This window comes from Perissodus microlepis, chromosome 14, assembly GCF_051167445.1.
Source record: "Perissodus microlepis isolate ML-2025 ecotype Zambia chromosome 14, ASM5116744v1, whole genome shotgun sequence".
Classification (NCBI taxonomy): Eukaryota; Metazoa; Chordata; class Actinopteri; order Cichliformes; family Cichlidae; genus Perissodus; species Perissodus microlepis.
In genome coordinates, this window is record NC_140474.1 from 8,088,686 (window position 1) to 8,106,427 (window position 17,742).

The 17,742-nt window shown below is 38.1% G+C and overlaps 4 protein-coding genes across 4 annotated transcripts; 1 reads left to right on the forward strand and 3 right to left on the reverse strand.

Annotated features, from left to right (window-relative positions):
• Positions 1-427: 427 nt before the first annotated feature.
• ndufc2 (NADH:ubiquinone oxidoreductase subunit C2) lies at positions 428-2,930 on the forward strand. The gene is made up of 3 exons (XM_084950065.1): positions 428-710; positions 1,531-1,674; positions 2,743-2,930. The coding sequence occupies exons 1-3, from the start codon at positions 572-574 to the stop codon at positions 2,790-2,792; spliced, it is 333 nt and encodes a 110-aa protein (XP_084806191.1). The 5' UTR covers positions 428-571; the 3' UTR covers positions 2,793-2,930.
• A 1,077-nt stretch (positions 2,931-4,007) lies between these two features.
• Positions 4,008-4,673, reverse strand: thrsp (thyroid hormone responsive). The gene has a single exon (XM_084950063.1). It carries the CDS (start codon positions 4,589-4,591, stop codon positions 4,172-4,174), a length of 420 nt encoding a protein of 139 aa, XP_084806189.1. The 5' UTR covers positions 4,592-4,673; the 3' UTR covers positions 4,008-4,171.
• A 95-nt stretch (positions 4,674-4,768) lies between these two features.
• guca1c (guanylate cyclase activator 1C) lies at positions 4,769-8,063 on the reverse strand. The gene is made up of 4 exons (XM_084950062.1): positions 7,753-8,063; positions 7,135-7,284; positions 6,815-6,902; positions 4,769-6,620 (listed from the first exon to the last, which is right to left on the reverse strand). The coding sequence occupies exons 1-4, from the start codon at positions 7,945-7,947 to the stop codon at positions 6,484-6,486; spliced, it is 570 nt and encodes a 189-aa protein (XP_084806188.1). The 5' UTR covers positions 7,948-8,063; the 3' UTR covers positions 4,769-6,483.
• A 1,145-nt stretch (positions 8,064-9,208) lies between these two features.
• c15h3orf52 (chromosome 15 C3orf52 homolog) lies at positions 9,209-15,827 on the reverse strand. Its single transcript, XM_084950061.1, has 7 exons — positions 15,363-15,827; positions 13,684-13,755; positions 13,393-13,455; positions 12,958-13,090; positions 12,610-12,770; positions 11,043-11,113; positions 9,209-10,942 (listed from the first exon to the last, which is right to left on the reverse strand). Exons 1-7 carry the CDS (start codon positions 15,435-15,437, stop codon positions 10,750-10,752), a joined length of 768 nt encoding a protein of 255 aa, XP_084806187.1. The 5' UTR covers positions 15,438-15,827; the 3' UTR covers positions 9,209-10,749.
• Between the last annotated feature and the right edge of the window lie 1,915 nt (positions 15,828-17,742).

Consider the following 17,742-nt stretch of genomic DNA (forward strand, 5'->3'; position numbering starts at 1 on the left):
TATGTGGACACTGCAGTTTTATAGATTATAATTCTAACAGGAAAACTCACACAGAGCAATGATAAACAAAAGAGATGTGAAAGTACAAAGCTACAGAGTTTTGCAGTTTCTACAACACTAGTATATTAATAGCACGTGTCCCCCTCGGTTATTACCTTAAGCTGAATACGGACTATGTTGTTTTTTTTATTATTGTTTAATTTTTTTCTCTTTTGTTTTTCTGATTCCATTAATCTGTTTTCCCATTAAGATATATTTTATGATATTTCTATATATGGTGCTAACGTACACATTAATGTAGTAAATATTTTGAAGCGGCCTGAACTGTAATATTAACTATGTGGCACATTTTATTTACAAAGACTTTGGCCTACTGTGACTCATGGGCTTTTGTTGCTAGGAAACAAATAATGCGGAACTCAAGCGCTTGTCGTTGGTTGCGCCCGGACCAGTAGTTCGGTTGCACGCTGTGCCCTTGACTTCCTACGAGAGGTGATAGCCGATGAATAGTAGTAGTAGGCATCTCGGAAATTATTAAATAAGGTCTGCACTAAGGGGCACATTTCTCGCCATGGGCTTTATTCCAGAAGAGGGGAAGTCTCTGCCTCCTCCGGGGCTCGTGAACAGGAATTCGCTGTGGCTGGCGGGTGTAGGCTGGGTCTCCGCCGTGCTGCACAACGCAATTAACCACAGGCCGCCAGTGAAATCAGGTTAGCATTTTACCTGTCTTTCAGACTGGTGCACGAACGGACGCTTTCCTTTCAAGCATATGAAACACTTAATTTTAAAAAAGAAATCCGAGTATTTAGTAAATAAATGTTCTCTCAGATTAGTAACTGGTTGTGAGCTGTCCACAGTGGTCGCAGCGCGTTTACGTTTCCTTTAGCATTAAAATAGCGATAAATATCAAAAACAGTTAAGAAATTTGGACACCATAAAAACAAGATCTTTCATTATCCAGCACATGACACAGAGGATGATTAAAATAAAGTTTTAAATTGAACAAAAATACATGCATAATTTCCTTAGGGATTAATAAAGTATTCTGATTCTGAAATCTAACTAAACAAAATAAACAAAACTGAAAACTAAATGTTCATTTATTAATTTTTTTTAAAGAAGTCTAGCGTTAAATTTTGTCGTTATTGTTTCTCCCTATCTGAAAAAGAAAGTAGTATTAACATTGGTTGTGCCACATTGGGTTTTGTTTTGTGTTTCCTGTCGTCTTTGTTTTGGTAATATCTAGCTATGAAGTGTTGATATAAAATGCGCTGTCAAAAAGCTAGGTGCAGTAAGCTAAAGTGTAAGCCTCCACCTATTAATTCAATTTGTTTTTGTTTGCATTTTTTGCAATCCTATTTTTTTTTTAAGAGAAAACCTTATAATGTGCAAGCTTTTGGTTTCTCATAACCACAGTAAGATTTTATTATTATTTATTATTATCTTGCAAATATATCTACTTTAGTTTGCTGTATGCTAGTTGTATCTGATCAATAAATGTTGCATCGTTTTCCATGTTTTCTCTTTAAGGTGTTCATCGACAGTTTCTGCTGGCAACCATTGGCTGGTTCATTGGCTACCATGTTACCAAATATGAAAATTACACTTATGCTAGACTTGATCGAGACATGAATGAGTATATCAAACTCCACCCGGACAAATTTGTACCAAAGGGTAAGTTCATTTTTATGTCTTTGCTCTAACAGAAGACACAAGAGCCCAACACTACCTCTTCTTTATTGTATGAAGCCCTTTTTTTTTTTCATTGAAAAAAGAGCTTTTAAACTAACATTCACACACACTTAAGTGGATGCATCAGAAGGCAAGTTTCTCACCCAAGGATACTTTGACATTCAGATCCGAAGAATCAGGGATCAAACCACCAACCTCCCGATTAGTAGTACAGCCACAGCCAATGCAGAATTTGTGCTTTGTGAGTGGCTGCCACCATTCACCGTTCTTTAGCTGATGTAGCTTTCATGATTTTCTTTCAAATTAAATTATACATAATAATCGATATTCATACATGTCCTTGTTTTCAAAAAACACCAACACAGAACAGGCTCAGCACCACACAGGTGGAAATTATGTTTATGCACACACCACTTAAGATTATTTTTTGTTTGTTTGTTGTCTTTGGATGATGTTAAATTCTGTGCAGTGTAGTTGTGAAATAGTTTCTTTAGCGTTTAAGTATGTAATATGTACCCTGTTACAAATTCAAATCCCAGATTGTCTGAAAGCAAGAAAAATAATGCTGTACCTTTTAGAATGCGTATCTACATAATTGAAATGTGTTCAAAAATGTTCAAAGCTTGAGAAATCCATAATCTTATTTCTAATATTTCAGTCACCTGTCAGTGGAAAATCAACTTTATATTTGATGGCCACCAAGCTTATCCATACAGTAATGTTACGGGGTGATGCAAATTTATTGCAAATTAAATAAATGTAACAAAAAGTAAAGATTACCTCGTCTGTGAAAATGGCTTCTTTCTTAGTCACATCAGATTTTCAGTAGCATTGATGCTGATAGTTACAGCTCCCATGATCCCACACTACTTTCCAGTGCCATCAAACTAGGCTTGATGTTATTGTTTTGATTGAGAAATCCCACGGGGGAAGAAATTAGACTGTGCAGTGATGTGCTGTAGGACATTTACTCCGGTTAAATCTTATGAAAGGTTGGGTCATGTATGTTTGTAATCAAATTGTTGCTTTTGGTTTCTTTTATCTTACCAGAGCAAAAGACCTTTGCTGAGATTGTTGAGCCTTTCCATCCTGTGCGCTAAGCATCAGTGGCTGCGGAGAGAGGAAACATTCACAGTTGCCGCCTGTGTTGAGCAGCCTTTTTGTGAGAGCATTCTGTCATATATTGTTTGAAATATAGATATGTAAATAAAAAGAATAAACTCAACCCACAAACTAAATTTTGTGACTGACTTTATAAGTGAAAACAAAAAGTTGAATTCTTTACAAACATAGGAAACTCTTATATTCTTTAACAAGTCATCTTTCTTGTGGTGTTTGTTTATATAAAAGGGATTAGAGCAGGGCGATATGACCAAAAATATTTATCACGATATACATGTGAAAATTTGCGATAACGATATAATTGACACTAGACAAAATACTTTACAACTCCACAACTTAATTAGTGAAAAAAATAAACATCAATGTATTTTCACTTAAACAAGCAGCTGTTTTTTATGTGCATTAAAGTTATATAAAAATTTAACAGTGCAAATGTAAATTCCTTGCTGACAGTTTAACCAGAAGGCATTTCCAGTGGAAATTGGCCGACACATCCTCAGCATAACCATGTATAATATCCACTAAAGTTAAAAAGAGGTTATACACTCACAATACGGTAATATTATGTTGAAGCACAGTACATATCACTCCTCGAGGTTCCTGCCTACGATAGCCGTAATGCTCCGACAATCCATCAAGCGGTGCGGGATCGTAGCTTAGCAAAGTCGTACTAAAACATTTGACAGATTTTCGAGCGCCGTGTACGACATAAAATCGTTTCCAGGTCAGTAAACACAATCAGAATTCATACATAAAGGCACACGGGATTATAAGGGGCACTGTCGATTTTCAGAAAAATCAAAGGATTGATTTTAAGTGTGCCATATTTTAAGTGTGCTGTCGTTATTACACGGTAATAACGACGGCCCGCTAGCATGCTCTACCAAAAATAGTGCTTTGTTGTGTAACTGACGGACGAAAGCTAAACCAGTTCCACACCACTGAAGTTGCAGCATTTTTACAAACCAATTCTGGTTCATCCGTTTCATTCAACGATCCGCTTTCCTCCTCCTCATTCTCCGTCGCCACCGTGCTTTTTCCGCCATGTGCGTATGAAAACAAAGGCACTGCGCATGCGCGTTTTACCCATATTCTATCACGATATTTCATTTTCTTATCGTTTCCCGACATTATACCGGTATTACCGTGACCGGTATGATATGGCCCAGCCCTAAAAGGGATCATTACAAAAGCAAATTAAGAGACACAATTGATTTATTTTGACAATGCATATTTATTCCTTATTCATTAGGTTTGTCTGGGGTCACTGAATGTAAACATTTCAGACATTTGCAATGCTTGGGTGTCTTAGATGACTCTCTTAAAAACAGATGTCCACATATCTTAGGTTTTGTGACTAATTTGCTACCCCAATAATGTCCATGTATTTCTCAGTGAGAGTCTGCGTCTTCTTGGTGAGGTCACTCATCACAGAAAACAGTCCTCTCACGTGGAAGTGGAAGAGGGCTTCGGGATCTGTGTCCAAGAGAGGCTCCAGGGTCTTGTTCAGTGCTATGTTGTTTTTGGCCTTGTGATCATCCAAGGGAATTAGGCCGCTCTCCACTGTGGTCCGTATGGCTTTGAGCATCAAGTAGTTGCTGTACAGGTCTTTGCAGGTCTCTTCTGCAGCTTCACAGTCCCACACCTCGTCTGAGGGCACGTCTCTCAGCAGGCTTGGCAGAAGAATGGTCTGCTCCATTTCACTGACGGCTGAGCTGTATCGTCTCAGAGCCAGGAACAGGCTGTTTCTCTTGAATTTGGCGTCGGCAGACTGCATGGTTCCCGCTGGATGTGGTCAGCTGTTTACTTGCTGTCGTGGCAAACAAGTGGAAGCAGTGTGCACTGCAGCGCTGTGAGATGCGAGTTTATATGATGAACCAAGGTGGGTTGAACAGTGCAGTTATGTAACTGCATCATCCGATACATTTAGAAAGAGGCCGAGAGTTATGTGGAGTCAAACCCTTATCTTTATTTGATTTACACCACCCAGTTCAAAATAGTCTGGCCAGTGTGTACTGAAATGAACCTGCTAATTCTCTGTGTGGTTAATGATTAATGTTGAAAGTATAAAGGAATGTCATGCTTTGATTTCCAAGTACAAAATGAGTTTATGAATGTACAATAGGCCCAAAATAAAGAACCCTGGATTATTCTGGTATGGTTCTGAAGGCTGTTTTAGAGGCTTTAAACCATTACTTTTCTGTTTCTTTCCCAATAGTTTCTGTGAAACACAAAGGCTAATACATCTTAAAAACAAAATCTAGCTTTAAAATGAAGGAATGCAAGAAGAAATGGTTCTGGTAGGGCCTGGTTCCCCTTAGAAACTGCATGATTGCTAAATATATTCCACAGATTCTGGGTTTTTCCTGCTCAAGTGGAACTGAAAGCTTTGCAGCCAGTCGGCAGAATTGAGTGTGCTGCCTGAACATGTGTTTTGGTTCTCTCACAAAGATAAATCAATGTTGAAAGCATACTATAACTTTAGGTTATCAGGTGGGATTAAAAAAAAGAATACTCTTTTTAATAAATAATAATCAGGATATTCAAATAATCAGCATTTGGCTTTCTTTTCATTTTATTTTGAAATGTGAGTGATACAACAGCTGGCATTGCTGAATTACACCATCAGTCTCACCACACTAACATGCACTAGTTCTTCATCTTTTTCTCACAAGATGGCATCTTTGAGCTGGTTCAGTTGTCAAGCAGTAAAACTGAAACAATACCTCTAAATGCTGCATCTTATTAAATAACAAACTGTGCTTTGTTTCCTCAGTTTTTAGCTTTTCTAATCTATATATCTTAGTTTTATCTATTTTCCTAATTCTCTATTTGAAGCTGGTTGACACAACAACAATGTGGTAAACTTTGCATGTTACTCTTAAAGTTACGTCATTGATTAAAGGAAATTATTGCAGGTTTTGCAAAATGGAATCTGTCATGTCTATGCCTGGATCTTTGGTAAAAACCAAAGAATCCTTTGCTAGTGTAGGGGGTTATTAAAAAATAAACAAATGTACTGATTTTAAGGCAACCTTAATTGGAAGATATTTTAAAACTTTGATTTTTTTGTACATAATCACAAATATTTTAGTGTCCATTAGTGTTTTTAACCAATAATGGACTTTTCTTTCAGATTTTACAAACTCGTCAACACAAAACTACCAACAGTCCCCGCGAGTGTTGTAGACTAGACTGTAAATACCCCAATACTCTGTTTATGCTGTAACTATTCAGAAACTGACCATTCATTTTAGGAGTCTTTAGAATCATTAGTCAGAAATTAGCTCCTATAAAGTGATTCTTTTAACCTTACTTTGCATACTCTGCTGGGCCCATGATGAGACCCTAAAAGCACTTTTACTTTTTTTTTTTTTTTTTTTTTTACCAAGCCTTGCCACAATTGGTAAAGTGTTTTTAAAAAAATTAAAAAGTAAACTGTACAATGACTCTGAGGGCACATACAGGTTAACAGAGGTGAGGAAGTTATCTGCTTCATTCTGTTGCTTCATTCTGCGTGTTATCTGATGATATGCAGAGAGATATTTGTGTGCTCCTGCTCTGTCAGTTTGGGTTTTTGCAGTCTGAGGTGGGACTCGGTGCATCGTCAAGTCCGTACAGTCTTTAAAGTCAGGGTGATGTCAGTTCTTCGGCTTGTTGTTTACTGACTCAGTTCAGAGCTTTCCTCTGTTGACCCTTGACAATAATTTCCAAGACATGAGTTAGATCCATCATCTTAGTGAGCATATCCATGATGTCAGGGTGCTCCCTTGCTCCACTGATGAACTCTTCCAGCGTCAGCTCACCTGAGAGAGAGAAGTGGCACTCTGTGCATTTAAAGCTGCGATTTTATGGAAACAAATCACAAAGCAGAACATTTCACAACTATCAGAATGTTTACTCATGCTTTGTATTCATTTCACTCTGGTCACGGTGACAAAAGCCTTTTATCACTGGTTTCATTCTTGATACCCTTTATACACAATCATGCATTTGTTACCTTCTCTGTTGACATCAATCTTCTCATATATAAGATGCACAATCTCTTCTGGAGGGATGTCGTAGCTTCTGGTGATGTCTTGAATGGCCTAAAAGAGAGTCATGTAAACAAGGTGATCATTGTATGGCTTTAGTCAGAAGTTAAGAATCAGCCAAATTGAAAACAGAGGTGAATTAGGAAGCCGTTGGATTTAGGTGCTGTGGCTACTTATGTGCGCTTCCAGAGTTAATCTTCAAGGCACCATTCAGAGAATTCTGAGAAGCTCACTACGTCGGATGCAGAAATCTGATTAGGAAGATTTCAGAGAAGGCATACTCTACCTTAAATATAGTTTCCAGTTCATCCTTGTCAATTTTTCCATTTCCATCCTGATCAAAGAGCTTGAAGTACCACTTTAGCTTCTGATTTATTTCTCCTTTCAATAATAAACTAATGCCTGCAATATATTCAACAAAGTCTATGTAGCCATCCTGTAAAATAAAAAAAGACACACAAAGGGAAAGGAGTGTAAATCTCAGATCATTTACTGAAAAAGCAAAACTTGTTTACTTCAAAGAATAATTACCAAATTCTGAATTAAATAATTACGTTTTTTATCTTTGTAAACAAGGGCTACAAGTGCAGCTATATCAGATATTTAGAGACACTAAATTTAATACTAATAACTTTTTATCCTTTAAGTTGGAACAAACTAAATGATTCAGAGTATAAAATGTATTTTCTTTTGAACTCTTGTAGAAAAGAAAATCAGAGATCTTGATAATAACTGATGCATTCTACAGTATTACATACTGATAAAGACACCATTGAACTATTTGCAAAACTGGTCCCCCCTGATCTGCATTACTCTATACTTCTATTTGCTACATTTTTGCAAAGTATTCTTCATGTGTTTCTTCCACCCAGTTCATATCCTCCAATATTAAATGTTTTCATACCCCATCCATGTCAAAGGTGACGAAGACCTGGTCCACATAACTGCTGGCCTCCTCTGTCATACCGTTCATTTCAAGCATTGTCTTCAGCTCAAAGAGCGTGATGAGCCCCGAAGGAGATTCCCTCATGAACTTTGTGTACCAGTGGTGCATGTCCTCCTCCAGGATATCATCAAGGTTGGAGCCGTGGGCACCCATTTTCACTCCAGATGATTGGGACTTTTGTCCAGAAACCCGTAGAGAGCTGCTGATAAAAGTGAATCCACAGAGGAAAATGTAGCACCTACTCTGAGCTCTGAGTAACAACAACCTCCTTAAGCTTTATGCGCCTTGAGGCGGCTAAAAGGAGACATAACCCTTTAATAGGATAAGCAGAGAATCTTGCTAAAACGTCAGGGCAAAGTGTGTGCTCTTTGATTGAACTAGTTTCCATTGGCACAAAGGAACTTCCTGCAGGGGTCACTTTCAGAGAAAGCATAGAGCATAACTTTCGGAGAATGGGTTTGTTTTTGGTTCGTAAAGCCATTTGACGGCCATCTATGAATAATTCAAGTATTAAATAAAGCACCAAATACTAGGGATGAACCCATGTTGTGTCTACACATATCAGAAAATTTAGCAAAAAATGATTTGAAATTGAATCTTTAGGTACTCTGTTACTAAAAGCCTATAATAAAAATATATGTTATCTATCTTGTCATCTAAAGATCTGGAAACCTTATCCACGCCTTTATTTCCTCACGTCTTGATTACTGTAACTCTCTCTATTTAGGTGTCTGTCAGTCAAGCCTGTCCCGTCCCAAAGTTTGGTATTATTTATGCCAAATATGTATGCATATGAATGTAAGTTTTCCTGACTCCTAATAACTTTGATTTTGGGATTTTCTCCTGCAAGTCATGAATATTCAAATCTTGTCATTTCTATGGCTTTCTGCCACCCCAGTGTTTGACGCTTATAGGCTAATTGTGCTTGCGTTTCTAACAATGGCGAGCAAAAAGGAGCTGCCTTTGCCAAGACTGATATTTTTAATCATCAGTCAGCTAGACTTATTCAAGCACAAGTTTAATAATGATGCATTTTCCATGTGAATTTAATCTCAGCATGATCTGAGTTTTTAAGAATACAGAAAAATGTTGCACACACATTACACATGTTCTTTGAGCACTGTTGACCTGTCACTGAACTCTGTGACTGGTCTCTGACCTACCATGAAGTAAAAAAAACAAAACAAGGCTTTCAAAGCTCAGCGTGCCTGTTAGAGTAAATCTGGCTTTGGATGATTACTGATTCTTAAAATAGCATTTAGAAGAAAAAGCTCCTTTACTACAAGCAAGACATGCAGTTGCTACCTGTTAGACATAGACAGCCAGAATGGTTCCCATAAGCTATCACTGCTGCCAGCATATTTAGTAAAATGTTTACTTAGAGAAAAAAAATGCCCTCCGCGACTCTAAATACAGTACAGAGCAAAGTTGTCCAGTCTGGATCAATAAATTCCGTCTCAACAAAAATGTGCCAATATCTGCAATATTTGGGAATTTCAAAGAGCAAACAGGGCGGTGTGGTTTTATGTCCAGCTGTTGAAATCTTTTGGATCCCACAGATGCGCTGCTGTTTAAACTTAACCTTTTGACCACCATGTGACTGTCATGCAGGATGGCTGTTTGTGAACATGTAAAACTGTATTTCCCCCCCTAGGAAAAAGAAGAACAAGAAATAAAACTCAGCATTTCTTTCCATATAGTGTTATTAGTAATTCGTGTAATACATAATACTTCCTTTTCTCGGGAAGTCTCTTTTGTCGTTTGAGAAAATTGCTGACGTAAAATTTGTTTTAGTGAAATGTGCAGCTGTGTAAATGATGCAATGTAAGTTCCATGGAAGCAACACCACAGTTGTTAAATCACATATAAGTATTTGCATTATTGCATAAGTTGTAAAAAGGGGTTAGTCTTTTAAAGGAATGACTGTAATATCTTTATTTGGGAAACACATTCTTGGAAATTCAACAAGTTAAAGTGAAGAGAACTGAATGTCTGGTGTGGAGCAACTATCCTTGGAAATACAAACATTTATTACAGCTGTCATCTTAGACATACAGACATAATCACTGACACAGTAGCCAAAAAATAAATTAAAAACATACAACATAAACTGTTGCCAAAACCGTTGCAATAACCTGCTCCCTGCTATGTGAAGTATTTACAATGTGAATTCCCGTTCTCTGCAAACTGAGCCAGAGAAAGGAATCAAAAGAGAGACAAAATCCCTCAACTGTCCGGTGGAAAATACTCCCCCTAGTGTTCAACTACCAAAACAAACAGTGAAGGGGAAAACAGGGTCCCAACTATTTGCTTGCCAAATAAAACTGTTCTCGTGCTATAGTACACAAAACAATTTGTGTATAGAGTGCACAGTTTATAAGGGATGCACAGCCTTTATGTAATATTAAGCAAATGACTCATTTTCCTGTTCATTTCCTATTAAACTGTTGATTGAATTGTGTTTTAGGGCTTTGCAAATGAAGTCGCAAAGCCCAAAAATAACGGCACAGATAAATTCAATACTTCCATTACAAATATACACCAGTTTTCTTATGTACAAAAATCACAGTGAGAGTCGAGGAACTTAAAGAACTGACATGTAAATGCAGTAAACTATGAACAGTAAAACACAGTGAAATCTTAAGTACAATATCTCAATGTATTTCTTTCAATAAAAATATGTTTTTTGTGTTTGTTTTCCATTTTTTGTGAGTTTGACTATAGGTTATATTTTAACCTTAAAAAAAATATCCTGCACACAAACACACACATGACTACCATTACTTGCGGGGTGGCGCAACAATGGTCATGTAGCCTCCTGTGGTAAAGACGTCTCATATGCAGACTCATGAGAAAACAATGACATTGACGTGACATCATGGAGTTTTAGTGGCTCATAAAAACTAAAAAGAAACCAAGAACTGGTTTTCTGGTCTCGCTGTAAACGTCTTGTCCTCAGTTTCCTAAAACCATTTTTAGGGAAGCTGGGTCAATGAACATTGGGTCCGATTCAGATTCCTGGTCATAAAGAAACTGTCTGAACACGTTGTACACCATCTCCCTGCTCAGAGTAAAATTCCTCAGCTGATCCTTCTCCTCTTCAGGCATGTGAAATGTCAGCTTGTAGTCAGCAATAACTGAACCGTTCCTGCGGGGGAGGATTAAACATTTCTGAAGTTGAACGCACAAAATTCAGTGGTTTCACCGAAATACACAGTTCATAAATTCTGAGTGTGACGCGTATTTACCTGAAAGCACGTATCTCTGCGTTGATGAAGTATCGCCCCAGTGCAGATGAGGTTTCGTAGAGGTCAGAGAGCTGGGTGGGGCATGCAAGAGAAAACATTAGCAGGAAATTGTTTTGCCTGGCACTCCCCTACCTTCCTTTCTCTCAGCTCAATTTTAATGCTAATTGCTTTTACATTAAAATTTCACAATAAGATAAAAGCATAAAGCACACACAGGTTTTTGGGGTTTTGTGTAGACCAGGGGTGGGCAACTCCAGGCCTCGAGGGCCGGTGTCCCTGCAGGTTTTAGATGTGTCCTTGAACCAACACAGCTGATTTAAATGGCTAAATTACCTCCTGAACATGTCCTGAAGTTCTCCAGAGGCCTGGTAACGAACTAATCATGTGATTCAGGTGTGTTGACCCAAGGTGAGATCTAAAACCTGCAGGACACCGGCCCTTGAGGCCTGGAATTGCCCACCCCTGGTGTAGACAGTAGATCAGTTTAAACATTGATAAGTTCAGGATAAAACTTCACAGTATTATTAAATGAAACCCAGAGCAGCTGGGTTCCTATAATACTACTTTTTCTTTTTTTTTGTGTGTGCGCGCGTGGGGGTCGTTACTCCACTATTCATAGTGAATGAAACAATAACAATCACTGTGTTTATCTTAAAAACATGCTGTAACCTGAACTGGAATGTTGTCATTCATGTGTTTCGTTTCTTTGGTGGATTGCAGGTGGATTGCACAGAAAACTACTGAGCTGAATACCATGAAACTTTGGCTCATTTTGCTACTATCAGTGTGCAGACATCGGCACATCTTCTATGACATTGCCCTCTTTTACAACGTAGCTATTAACTATCCTTGAATTGCCTTATATAACAAGGGCACGTGGACTGCGCCATGTATACACCAGCTAAGCACCATGGTTGCAAAAGGCAATGCTACACTGTTTGCCAGTAAATCTAATATAGCCACTGTAAAAGATATTTTGTACATTCACTATAAGGACAAACGAATTGGGCCAGATCTCCTAATCTTTGAATTTAGGTGTTTTCAGTCTCATTGCCACAAGTGCATAAAAATCCAGCACTTGGCAGTCTGCCTTTACAGATATTTGTAAAACAATGAGTTGTTCTAAAAAGCGTAGTGCTGTAATAGGATGCAGTTGCAACAAGCCAGTTTGTGAAATTCATTCCACTCTTAAAGTTTAATTTCCACATTTAACTCTAAGTGGTATTAATGTAAAGCGGAAGCAGTTTTTAGGAACCGCAACTCAGCCACAGAGGGGTAGACCACAGATACCGGTGGTAACGTTGCACAGTGGGGTCACCGACTGCTGAGGCGCCGATGTTCTTCTGACTAAATGCAAAGTTCCAAAACCTTCCTTGACCTTAACATTAAATCAAAAACTGCACGCCAGGATCATCACAGTATGGGTTTCCATAGCAGAGCAGGTGTCATCTGTAGATGGCCCAGTAATTTTGTCCATACAGAGTATGTAGCAAGTTCTAAATACAACCAGCTAACACGAACAGATCAAGTACATCGTTTATAAAATATAAGTTATAAGTGGTCCAACCTTTGTTCCTAGCTCTGTAGCCAGTGTTTGGCTTTTATTGGAGGAATTGGTGGTGAGTTCCTCTGTGAAGACCTGGTTTGGCATCTGGAAGCTCCCACGGAAATTCTGAATGACTGTAAACGATGAAGGGTCAAATATGTCATCCTCATCCTGATGGATCGCTGCCCAAAGAGAAATCAGTGAGTGAAAAATTGCTGTGTTCGAATAGTTAAAAATGCTGCATTGTAGCTCCCTGCAATATTCATGCTTTCACATAACATAAATTATATTTTTTTAAATTTCATTCATTTACATCTTAATGAATGCGCCACAACGTAGCACTAACAAGTAAAAAAAACATAACCTTACCTGCACATATAGCCAGTGAAGTAAAAATCACTGCAATGATGACAATGAGGATGAATATTATGACCATCCATAATCTAATTTCCCAGAAGACTTTCTCATTCAGCTCTTTCTTTATCCCACGCTTAGTGCAGTCCTAGAACATAATATAAATAATGAAATGGAATACACTTTACAAGGCAGCAGGTTTGTCACTAACTTAGATTTCTAGTCAGTTAATATACAGGCACTCAAACCTTTTCCCAACACGCACCAATTCAGAATACACATATTCATTTTTTCAGTCATTCACATAAAAAAAACGAAAGATCAAAATTCATTTTATTTAAATTAAGATGAAAACATAAAAAACTGGGACAAATACCAAAAAATAATGCCTCTTTATTCCAAACCATAAGAGGTAATACCCAAGAAAAAAAAAAAAAGCACCTTTCATACCTTTCCAGATTTTTGAGACTCTACATCACGTGAAGATGTCTGCACTCCATTAGTACCATTTCTCTAGCAGGACACAAAAAAAGAAGACATCATCACTTTGCTCACTTCCTTCACTAAATATAGAAGTCAAGAAGGGAAAGTGAGAGGTTTCTTTTCCTTCTACGGTTGCTTTTGTCTTCTGCTCAAAAAATAGAAAGGTCATACTCAAAAATATGTAGTTCTCATTCTGTAATAGAGAATAAAATAATAGTTTAAAATAAATAGAGCACAACTTTAGTGAAAGCTGCTTACGTGTTGCAGGAGACTCTCTGCTTCGGTTGGACTGGAATTCGTGTTGGCATCACCGTATGTAACACATGTCCCCTACAGGGTGAAAAATTTGGGGATATTTATAAAAGATACCACAATTCTTGAGCCAGCTCCCTCTTTTTTTAATTTTACAAGGAAAATGGGACAAAGGTGCAGTGATTTATTGAAACATGAGTAAGAATACAAAGACCATGGAGTACATAAGGGAAGAACAGAGTTTTTATAAATTTGTAAAAGCTTGAAAATCAATATTTGGTATGGCCACCTTAAATCTTTGACACAACTCTCTTAGGATGCTTTCTTCCCATTTCTTTAAAGGAATAGATCTCCAGGCTTCTTGAAGGATGTTCAGGACTATTCTTTGGATGTTGGCTGCCTTTGTTTAATCCTACCCTGCTTTAATAATGGTGAGGTCCATACTCCAGGGAGGCCAGTCCATGACAGACAGTATTCCATTGTGTGTGTGTTTTCTATCCATGTACCAGAGTGTTTGGGATAACTGTCACGCTGAAAAATGAAGCCACTGCCAGACAGTTTCCAGATAGTATTGCATGGTGGATCAAAATTTGACTTTTCTGTATTCATTTCTTAAGGATGTGACTTTAAGATAATAATAATCTGCTGTAGGTAGTTTTTACGCCTGCTGCTTCTTGATTGTCCTCCACTTTCCCAGTTTCCTCAATTTAATAAGGACACCCTGCACATCATGCTGAGATATTCCATGTTTTCAGTTAACAGCTCTGTCAGAATCACCTTGTACTATTTCATGCCTGTTAAACTGTGTTATTGTTGGCATTTTTCATAGAGTGTGTTTTAGTGACAGGCTGCTAGAAGCACAAGGTGCAGTTTAAAATTGTTGTTGTTTTTAAATATGTTATCTGTAGACAAAACACTGGTTCATCCCTTGAGTTAGTTGCCTTTTCTATGCTTGAAGGATTCATAGGTCAGTGTTAACCCCCCAAAAATCTCTTAAATTAGTTAGGCAGAAGGACTGGATTGAAAGTGGAAAAGCAGCCAATGTCCAAAGAATACTTTCAGAAAATGTGGAGAAGTACTGCTCGAGACAGTGTTAAGAAATACAAGAAAATCCAGTTCCTTGGAAGCACAATATAAAGAAGTGAAGTGATGACTCAATACTGTGGCACCATATTGTTGAGCTGTGAGTTTGGGTCATATTTTCCTCACATTTAAAAGCACTTGAATAGAATTACTTTTGTTTTGAAGCTACTTTTTATTGAATTTCAAAAACTGGTTTTTGATCCTTTAAACTAAACTTTCACATCAGTGAGTGAAAACAAAGTTGCTCAAGAATTGAGTCTGTATTATGACTGAAATCTTAAGCCATGTTACACCCTCAAGCACACAGGAGGAGCATGTGGGCTCCTTCATATCCTGCTGTCAATGCATTCCTGCTCTTCATACATAATTAACTCGTCCGTCTATAATACACGTTAGTATAATTTTAGTAGTATTACAGAGTAGACTATACAGGAAAGAAGCAGCATTTTGTTTTACTTTCTATTCGCACAGAGAGGGCTGGAGGACTTATTACAAGGTGATTAAACATACAGTATTTCATAAAATATCATGACCAATAACGCTATTATTCAAATTAAGAATGCCATTAAACGGAATTTCACATATTTATACCATTTACTCACCCCATGAGCACGTGAAACCGTTGCTCCATCGAATTCATCTTGGGATTTCAATATATCCATCTGAATATCAATCATGGTGATCCTGGGCAAGATTCTTTCCAACCCGGAAGTGCGCCTCAACTTTTAATGGCAATAAATACAAGCTGACCGCGGTGACATTAACGTCCCAGCTGAGGTTCTCACAATATATTAACAGTTCCTCAATAACACCAGTCAGTGACTTCACATCGTTACTCAAGACAGCTTCTGGGAAAGCTTTTCTTCAGACGAGCCACGAAATCTTCCTTCCCTGCGCGTCCTACTCAAGCCTGACAGGTGAGTCTTGAAGTTTCGGTGGAGCGGAGAGGCGGTGCCGACTTCGAAACTTGGGAGGAAACATTGGAAGGACTCATGACGTTATAACAGCTGGCCAGCGGCACACCAATGCGTGATTGATAAGCAGCTTCTCTGTTGAATTACTTTACAGAGTTAGATATAATGCAGATTTACTCGTAAGCACTTCTGTTTATGCTTTTCTTTGCAGCCCACGTGATTTCTTTCAGTATCCTTCAATCTGTTGGCAGTTATGCGCTCGAGTGCTTTTTATGATACGTAAGTATTTGCTTAACCAAAGCATGGCTCCACATAACGTTTATTGTTTGGTTTATCTATTGATGACCCATATATTTACTCTGTCCTTCCAGGAGTGGTTCAGCTTATCAGTGGTTCGGATCATGTGAACTTATGACCTTTCAGAAAGAAAACAAAACAAAAACAAAAAAAAACAGCTATTATTGTGATTTGAATTGAACAACGACTTCAAAAACGGTCGATACAAATAAACGAGATATTTACCCATTGAAGATAAGTTTTATTCCACTGCTGAAGCAGGTTTAGGAATTACTGTAACCTCTTCCGGATTACCACCAGAGGCCGACATACGCATTCTTATGTACACTTGTTAGCAACTCAGTGTTGTTAGACATGGACAAGGCATGCTGAAGATTAAGCTGAGCATGAGAATAGGGAAGAAATATGATTTATAGTGACTTTGAACGCGGCATGGTTGTTTGTGCCAGATAAGCTGTCTTTTTAGTAAATGGTCCAAAGATAAAAGTATCCAGTGAGGTGCAGGCCATATCAAGGCCACTCCACTCCTCACAACCAAAGTATTCAGAAGCACAACTTTGAACATAAACATGTCAAACCTTAAAACAGATAGGCTACAGCAGCAGAAGGCCACACTGGATGCCCCTAATGTCAGCTAAGAACAGGAAACTTAGGCTGCGGTTCACATGGAATCACCTAAAATTGAACTGATGGCTGCATGCAGCAGAGTTACACCATGACACAAAGCTAAAATAATTTTAAAATAGATTCTTGAACAGGAAAATAACATTACTGTACAAATCTGGAACGACTGTGTGGCACTATCATGTCAATATGCAAATCTCACATCAACGTTTCCAGCTCTTTTTTGAATCCAAGTCTGTGTCTGTGTTAAGGCAGGTCTGAAGGCAAAACGGAGTCCAACCTGGTACTAGCAAGATGCACCTAATCTAAATGAAAGTGTCCAGTGAGTATAAGTCACACCTTTTGTGTCAATAAAGGAGCTTTTTTTTTTTTTTTTTTTTTTTTTTTTAAAGATATGTCAGATGACATTCTTGGTATTTGTTAATGCTTAAAGGAGTATCCTCTGGCTTTTGTTTTCATTTATTCTGAGCTTTGTTCAGGCTGAAAATAGAGAAAGCCAATGCAGAAAATTACATTAACTTCACAGACTAATGCTAATCGTCAAGAAGCAGTTTGTCTCATGTTAATTGGTGCAATGACACTATTAGTCAACAGTTTACACACATTAACATTACTGACATGAATTCTAAATAGAAATTGTAAGAGCGCTATACAGGGAGTGCAGAATTATTAGGCAAATGAGTATTTTGTCCACATCATCCTCTCCATGCATGTTGTCTTACTCCAAGCTGTATAGGCTCGAAAGCCTACTACCAATTAAGCATATTAGGTGATGTGCATCGCTGTAACGAGAAGGGGTGTGGTCTAATGACATCAACACCCTATATCAGGTGTGCATAATTATTAGGCAACGTCCTTTCCTTTTGCAAAATGGGTCAAAAGAAGGATTTGACAGGCTCAGAAAAGTCAAAAATAGTGAGATATCTTGCAGAGGGATGCAGCAGTCTCAAAATTGCAAAGCTTCTGAAGCGTGATCATCGAACAATCAAGCGTTTCATTCAAAATAGTCAACAGGGTCGCAAGAAGCGTGTGGAAAAACCAAGGCGCAAAATAACTGCCCATGAACTGAGAAAAGTCAAGCGTGCAGCTGCCAAGATGCCACTTGCCACCAGTTTGGCCATATTTCAGAGCTGCAACATCACTGGAG

Excerpts from the sequence above, each read along its gene's own strand:
- ndufc2 (XM_084950065.1), top strand. The coding sequence starts at position 572 with ATGGGCTTTATTCCAGAAGAGGGGAAGTCTCTGCCTCCTCCGGGGCTC. Across the intron at positions 711-1,530 it reads CAGGCCGCCAGTGAAATCAG|GTGTTCATCGACAGTTTCTG; the intron begins GTTAGCATTTTA and ends TTTCTCTTTAAG. Across the intron at positions 1,675-2,742 it reads GGACAAATTTGTACCAAAGG|AGCAAAAGACCTTTGCTGAG; the intron begins GTAAGTTCATTT and ends TTATCTTACCAG.
- thrsp (XM_084950063.1), bottom strand. The coding sequence starts at position 4,591 with ATGCAGTCTGCCGACGCCAAATTCAAGAGAAACAGCCTGTTCCTGGCT.
- guca1c (XM_084950062.1), bottom strand. The coding sequence starts at position 7,947 with ATGGGTGCCCACGGCTCCAACCTTGATGATATCCTGGAGGAGGACATG. Across the intron at positions 7,285-7,752 it reads TCACCTTTGACATGGATGGG|GATGGCTACATAGACTTTGT; the intron begins GTATGAAAACAT and ends TTTATTTTACAG. Across the intron at positions 6,621-6,814 it reads GATTGATGTCAACAGAGAAG|GTGAGCTGACGCTGGAAGAG; the intron begins GTAACAAATGCA and ends TCTCTCTCTCAG.
- c15h3orf52 (XM_084950061.1), bottom strand. The coding sequence starts at position 15,437 with ATGATTGATATTCAGATGGATATATTGAAATCCCAAGATGAATTCGAT. Across the intron at positions 13,756-15,362 it reads CGGTTTCACGTGCTCATGGG|GGGACATGTGTTACATACGG; the intron begins GTGAGTAAATGG and ends TTCACCCTGTAG. Across the intron at positions 13,456-13,683 it reads CAGAGAGTCTCCTGCAACAC|AGAAATGGTACTAATGGAGT; the intron begins GTAAGCAGCTTT and ends GTGTCCTGCTAG.